This window comes from Quercus robur, chromosome 2 (genome assembly GCF_932294415.1).
Source record: "Quercus robur chromosome 2, dhQueRobu3.1, whole genome shotgun sequence".
Classification (NCBI taxonomy): Eukaryota; Viridiplantae; Streptophyta; class Magnoliopsida; order Fagales; family Fagaceae; genus Quercus; species Quercus robur.
This window is the reverse complement of record NC_065535.1, coordinates 20,820,900-20,828,772: the sequence shown is the minus strand read 5'-3', so window position 1 is coordinate 20,828,772 and position 7,873 is coordinate 20,820,900. Positions and strand designations below refer to the sequence as shown.

General features: G+C 36.8%; 1 protein-coding gene across 1 annotated transcript in view; it reads right to left on the bottom strand.

Moving 5' to 3' along the window:
• Positions 1 to 350: 350 nt before the first annotated feature.
• The window catches only part of LOC126712845 (CHD3-type chromatin-remodeling factor PICKLE-like), a 34,089-nt gene continuing 26,566 nt past the window's right edge, over positions 351 to 7,873 (bottom strand). Inside the window, exons 28-31 of the mRNA XM_050412337.1 lie at positions 7,199 to 7,580; positions 5,286 to 5,418; positions 1,221 to 1,294; positions 351 to 1,087 (exon numbers count right to left, since the gene is read on the bottom strand). Of these exons, the coding sequence (XP_050268294.1) occupies positions 545 to 1,087; positions 1,221 to 1,294; positions 5,286 to 5,418; positions 7,199 to 7,580 (1,132 nt within the window). The 3' untranslated portion in view covers positions 351 to 544. The remainder of the gene's footprint in view (positions 1,088 to 1,220; positions 1,295 to 5,285; positions 5,419 to 7,198; positions 7,581 to 7,873) is intronic.

Here is a 7,873-nt window from a genome sequence, read left to right as displayed (position 1 = left end):
TTGCTAAATTTGGGTTACCTGCTCACCCTGTATTACTTCTGAAATTTCAAGGAAAATTGGCCATTTATTCTGCTCTAAAAAGCATGGTGTACGATACTCAGTATACTTGCGACCTATACTCGATTATTTGACAATCTAGTTGCCATTTTATCATATACAGACCAAAAAGGAAAAAAGATTTAATTAGATGTATTCAGCCCCCAAATTTACGTCCATAATCAATATTCATCATTGATAAGCTACTATATACCAATGAAGCAAATGCCCATACTAGCACGGCCAGTCCTTGGGCAATATGAGATGCAAAAGTACCAACATATTTCAAGCAATTCTTAACAATAATTCTCATCTTGGAACTTGAAACTAAAGAAGAAATTTTATAAACTGTGAAAGAAATTCCCAGTCAATTATAGCAGAAATTTTTTAAACTGTGAAAGCAATTCCGGTCACTTATATTATTTTTGGGTAAAGTCTGTGTCTCTTAACTACTAAAAAACCATGAAAATGGCTATAACTAAGCAGAGGCTCAGTAATGTGTATGAATTCAGTCATCCAAAACTATGACTCCTGATTCTGATTTCTCGTTGCTTCCATTCGATGCAGCACCATCCTTCCTTTCATCCATCACATCATCTCCAGTAACATCAGGCAAGCTTGTGCCTTCTACCCGAGGTGGAGATGGATCAGTAGGAGCTTGAACATTTAAAGATGATTCACTCTTTTCTTTTGCTGGATCTGGGTCAGACTCCCTTAATTTGCTGCTTTCACTTTGAGGTTTAGACTCTGACACCATATCCATCATCTCAGATTCCACCATGGAAGTAGGGTTGCTGTCATCTTGATGGGCAGATGGAGATCTGGTGCCTGAAACATTGATCTGCTCGGCTTGAGAATGTTGCTCTGAATTCAGTATTATTTGTTCTGAAGGAGAAGGATTTGCCTGCCCAGGGGAGAGAATGCGATTTATTTCTTCACAAATGGTCTCTAATGAAAGGACGTTCTTGCTCAAGTTGACACTTCCCACCAATTGGTTCACTGAGGATGTGGGAACTGATTCCTGGGGGTTTTCCTCCATAACCTTGCACATCTGCCAATAATATTAAAACAGTTATTAATCATGTGTGAATTTTCTATCCATATCACATCTTCTTTGTCCTAAGCAATATACAGCCTACATGCTCAAACCCCAATGTAAAATATCTATTAACTCAAGGTTTTACCTCATTATAAAGTCGAGCAAGCTCTAATCGATCTGGGTCATCATCACAAACTGCAGTAGAAATTTCTTCCGTAGCTGCACAGGCACTATATTAGTTATCCCCAAGCAGATAGAGAGGCATCAACCAACAGTAGCAACCATACATCTTACAGTGATGTGCTTATAATTGATCAGGATATGCAAATCCTGTAATCATTATTTACTTTTGAATTTTGTATTCAAGAATTAAAAGAAAAATATCCTCCTTTGACAATTCTCTAGTTTCGTTTTAAGAAAAGCTTGAATCATGTGAGAATTTTCTTATAATAAATTACAACCAACCCTTCATGCATGGGAGGTAAACCCATAAATTATTCAATGTGGTGAATAACTCCATTCTCCAGACATATACCCTTAAAATTCAGATTTTACTCCAAAATATTATGAATGACAGAAAACCTGATGCAGGGCCAAGGAGGCACAGGCTATTTACAGAAAGGGTATAAATATACAAGGAAGAACAATCCTAGACATAGAAAATCAAAACTGCAACAATGACAGAATCCAAAAGGAAAATGAGATTAAGAGGTATAACCAGCCAATCAAGCTCTAATAATGTTCAATTACTTCGAAGGTCTGTGATGCAGCCATGGAAGATTAATTTGTTACTACTTTGCAAATTCGACTATTCAAGACACTAAAAAATTCTTTATCGATGGCCCACCCTTTCTTTGAATCTTGTAAATGATCAAAATTAAAGATATTATCTGAGAGCCATTTGATGAGTAACTGAAAACAAGGAAGAGGGATGTGAAAAGAATGAAGTAATGAAAGAGGCAACGAGTTGTCACAATCCATTGGTTCATATAGAATCCATGTCCTAGGTGTATCAGAAAACATTCTTTTCACTAAGCATATATAATAAAATAGAGAGAAAGGGTCTACGCTGAAACCAAGGTGATACCAACAGCTTAGTTCTCTTCAAATTGCAGGAGATAGTTGTCCATCATACAGCTCACCAACACAGGACTATGCTAAGTGGTAACACAATGTATAGAGTCTGACAGCTGCCCAGTGCTGGAAAGTCGGAAAAAGAAGTGGTATAAACTTTAAATAGAAGCCCTGGTAGACAGCATTGGTAAACTACTCAGGGCTCCTCCGGTTTAGTAAAATGGAGGGGAGATTTTCTCTCTGTCTGGGGGTTCATTTCATTCATTATGAAATTAAAAGTGTAAGGCTGATTAGTGAGGTCTTAAAAACTTCATACAATGAATGATCAGCCATTCCATTTGTGACTTCAACAAGTAGGCAATGCGAATCAATGCTTTCTATGTTTCAATAGGGTATCAATTGCTTGGATGCAATTGAAAGCCTCAGGTCGGGACCGGGAGCATGATGGTGAGATGCCTGATCTCCATCTTAAAGAGGCGACACATCAAAAATGGGTTGGTAAGAATAATTGTTACTTGTCATGCTTTCCACAGGCGGAACAACAGCAACTTCCACAGCACAACTATCTATTTCATACCCTCCCGGTCAGCAAGGCAGATCTGCTATAAAACCTACTGGTCATAAAGTCCTCAAGAACGGGAAAGCCGACCAAAATACTATTCCATCACTCTTGTTTCTGAATCAAGGGGGCTTGGCTTGTACTAGGCTCTAAAAGAGATTTCTTCAAGCAAGCAATCTTTCTATCTTTTTGGGTTGCATATCCAAGGCAATGTTTTTTGTAGATTTGAGGACCCACATATGAAGTTTAATTGATGTAAAAGATGTGTGGTTTTAGAATTAGATGTCTAATGTGTCATAGGGTTAAAACAGTTATTTTAATTGGGTCTTTATATAATAAGTTATGGTCAATTTTGTATTCAGGGGCAAAGTTGCAATTTCCAAATTCCTAGAGAATTCCTAGAGAATTAAGAGTATTTTGGTAGTTTATTTGAGTTTAGAATTTTCTAGGAGATCCTTATATCTTAGATTTTATTTTCTTTTAAATCCAAGTTAGTCTTTTATTAGGCTTTTAGTTACTAGTCAAACTAGGAGTCCTAATACTACTAGTTTTTTGATAGGTAAGATAAGATATCATTATTAAAAAAATATGACATTAAAAAAACATGAGCTAGCCACAAAAATACAAAAGAGATATAAAGCTATGTACAAGAAGAAATCCTAAATGTTTGTGCTCAATATACTCAAAGAAGAGATAAAGATCTTATTTAATGCACAAAGCTCCCACTTTTATGGGGCCTGGGAGACATATTGGTAGCCAGCCTTTTTTTTTTTTTTTTTGAAGAGGTTGATTCCCAACAAACCAGCAACTTGTTGCTTTTGGTGGAAGGCACTTGCCATCACACCATGGCCTGATCTCATACTCAAATAATAAATTGAGTTGATTAATACAAAATTAAAAATATTGAGTGTTTTGAGCATTGAGGCAGCCCCTGAACACCATAAAATCCACTCATTTCCTTCTTTCTTACAACCCTAAATCAAGTTGTTTCTTTTATCTATCAACACCCCTAATCGCCACATACTTTCTTCTACCAAATAGCCTTCAAATAACTCAAAAAACCACATTTAATTCCTAACACAACCTAATAACCCTTTCTTAAACAATTCTAGAACCTAGATCCACAAAATCCCCAATTTGTCCTACTTGAGTTTGACTAGACCAGTCCATCTATAAGTACCAGAACAAGCACATTGGAACTGCTCTCCAGACTTGCTGACTACTATTTCAGACAAACCACTCATGCCAACTAGAATGCACCTCAAAAGACTTGCACAACCCAATAACCCTAAGCAAGAACCACAGTTTCCAAGCAACCAAAATTGCCACTACTGATGGTCAACTTCCTTCATCCCATCAACACATACATCATCAATTTATAAATATGCATCACCTTATCGTGTATCGACAATCAAAATCCTCTGTATCTGAAGTTTGGGAATCCAAAACAGAATAGTTACTGTAGGAGAAACCTGAGAAAAATGCATTGACCAAGAGCACCAAGCCCCCATTAAATGATTATACCTCAAATTTTTGAATTATATATAACCAACAACCCTAAAAGCTCCTAGGTAACAAACTATCCAAGCATCCTCGTCCCCAGATATATGAAAAGGCAAGAAGAACAACCCTAAAAGCTCCTAGGTAACTAACCATCCAAGCATCCTCATCCTTAGATATATGAAAAGGCAAGAAGACAACTACAAAGGATAAGTCCACACATCTACATCTGGGAAAAGGGGTAAGTAAGCAATGCCCATCCTGTTTCTAAAGAACAAAACCCAGGAGTTCTCTTTCAGATTTCTTCCAATTAACTAACTCATCCTTACCTTAGTGGTTCAAAGTTCTTACAAAACAAAATATTCTTTTTTCCTAACATGCCTTCAGCCCTTCAGCATTTAAAGTGTCACCATTTAACACTTCCCCAAACTACCACTAATTCTAGAATACATTGACAAGTTTCATCGTCATAGCATTTCAAGATTTGGAAGGCTACTCCTTTGTGTGTATTGTGGACCACTTGGCAAGAGGAATATTAGTACCATGGGTGTTGAACAGTCTAATCATGTACTCAAGCAAATGGTTGAGGTCCGTATATGAGCAGATGATTGCTTTGGGCAGCATCCCTTCTTTTTTAGATTTTCTAAATCTTCTGAGTTGGAGGTCGTAATTCTTTAGGAGTAGGATAATACAAATATTGTGTACTTGATCTATCTCCTCTTTTGAATAAATTATTTTACAAAAACAATTCTAGAATATGCACAAAATCAAGTTTTGGAGGAGACAGATTTCAAACAGTAGTTCCTGGTGGCCTAAGCCTCTTTGCTCAGCTGATCTAAAACCCTACCGGAACTGTTGTTAATGAACTTCATATTCCTTGAATCCACTCGAAGGAAAGTGTGAACCAAAATGAAGGCTGACAAGAACAACAGAATATAAAACTTGAAAAGAAGGCAAAATATAGGTACATCAAATACCTGAAAGCAATCAACTAAAAGAAGGCAAAGAGAAAAAGGAAGAAACAGAAGTAGAAAACCCATTTTCTAAATCAACTCGAGGCAATTGAGTTTGACTTACTAAATGTTTCCACTCGAGGCAATTGATCAACCACTTGGGTATCAACATCCACAGAGCTAGGATTTGGCACATTTGTGACCTTAGCTTCATTTCCAGGCTCTTCACTTGCAATCTCATTTGATTTCATGTCACCCTGAGAACAGTCACAGACAAAGAAAACTATCAGAGTCCAAAAGCAAGCGAGGTGCCATCTCTTTTCAAGTGACTTGAGTACAGAATTCATATACTTAGATTTAGTTTTCCATATAGAATCATGCCTGCAATGATGACCCCATATTTAAAGCCCAATTTCCAAATAATCAAGGATATCAAAATCGTAGAGCTAGCCAGTAATTACAGATTCAAAATCAAATATACAGTTCAGGCTACAAGCAATATTTCAGAGTAACCTCTTTGTGGCGTTACAATCCAGTAAAACAGGTAAAGGTGATGTGTACAACATAGCATGGAACCAGGGGAATTTATAAGTTATAACTTAAAACAAAACAAAAAATGAAGCATTTCAAACAATGAACATTGGAGATAATGAGTCAGCAGGTAGAGCTACCCAGATTTTCCTAACTAATTTTTTAACAAGACAATTCAATGCAAATGCATTTAACAAAATAGTTGCTTAAAAGTTCTAACTTCACATTCTACTTGAAGGATGTCATCAGAACCACAAATTAACATCACAGTTTAGTCAGTTCTGCATATAATACCAGGACCAATTCAAGAATGGTAAGGATATTACAGAAAATTGAATTATTAGTACACATTGAAAGATTTGCACCCACACTGTGGGGAGGAGGGGGGAGGAAGAAGAATAAAAGCTGAGGAAGGAAAAAAAAAAAAAGCAACCAAGGTCAGACAGAATGAAGATTTAAGAGCTGGTGTCTCAGCAACCACATCTAACTACAGTGCTTGCATGACAAGGCCATAAGAAGTACCACTTGTTTGTAGTGTGTTAGTTGAGGAAAAACATGAAGGGTCCAAAAGTGAACTGGTGTGTGTTTGGATACAGCTTTTTGCTGATTGCTAATTTGTTGAAAATTGATTAAAATATAATTGTACCTAGAAAAAGTAAGGCTTTAAAAGGTGTGCATAAGCAAATAAGCTAAAAGGATAAACCCAAGTTCTGAAAGGCAATAGTATGATCAGTTTGAATAAATTAATAACACTTCAAATAGAACTGACATCTGCCAAGGTCCAGAGGTAATTGTTTAGACAGATCTGTCAAAGTAGTGGAGGACTTTGTTAATATAAAACACTGTGGAAAGAGTCGTTGAGTCCGACTCAGGGCAGGAACCAATCCAAATTTGATTTGCGGTGTAAAGAGATGGGTTGTACCAGTACCCAAAAATCTTTCCCAAAAATAAATTTAAATTAGAGACTCAGCCCTACTTGACCAATGCTTGATTAAATGCTATCAAGACCTCTCACCCACATTTTGGAGAACGCAAGATGTTTGGCCTTCACCAGGAGATGGAAACAAAGAGGAGAAAAAGAACCTAGGATGTATGCTCAAAGATCACTCCTCTACCATAAGATTGTAGTTTCTACCTACCTCTGAGGAAGTATTAAGTGTAAGCAACTCTGCACCCAAAAGAAGAGAGGAGATACAAGGACAGATAATTCACCAGGCTAACAGCCCATCTTAGTTTTGTTGGTTTGGATCAGACCCACTTAACAATTTCCTTCTTTGTCTCCTAACCCTGGATTGAAGTTAAATATCCAAGCCCATAACTGTACACAACATTCTTTATTATCATAACTCTTTTTCCAAATATTAATAATATAACAAAGGCTGCAGGATATATTGGAACTGGCCTTAACTTTTAGTGAGATAAAGCTATTTTAGGCGATTTACCTCTAGACTATAATACGCACAATTATCTAATAAGCAGGTGCCAGAAATATGAAATTAAGCTTACATAATATTCTTTCTGGTACTCTGCATTGAGCCCTTTTTCCAAGAGAAGCACCCTTTTCTTGATAAACTCAACCTGTCTTCTCTGCATATCTCTAAAGTGATATAATATAGAAGAGTCTTGATATACCCGCGCTTGGTTTGCAGAATCAGTTGTCCCCTGTGTAACATCAGTTGCTATATCATTCCCAACACCATTTTCTTTTGACTGGGTGCCACTGCCAGGCGCATCTGCATTAGCTGTATTTGTTCCATTTTGCACTTGAGAAGCAGCTTGTCCTGGAACAGGTAGATTTATGAAAGGAAGATTTAACTCTTGACAAATCACCTCCTGAATCCTCAGTTCCTTGTCATCAACAATCGCTTGCCATCTTCCATACCCATGCCTTTCATGTAAGTAATAAGCCATGGGTAAGTAGTAGTAAGTAACTAAACAAAGATCTATGTGAACTAAGTATTAAAGAATACATAAACTATTAATCTCACAATCACTTGGATAAATCGTTTGCAACATCAAACACCACAACTGCACCCCTCAAACACAAACATAATAGTATATACTCATACACCCACATACAAGTATACGCACGTACTTACGTGTGTACATGCATCTATGTATTTGTGTATTAAGGCATAAAAACTTTTAAGCAATGTCCCAATCATATTTAATCTAAGCAGA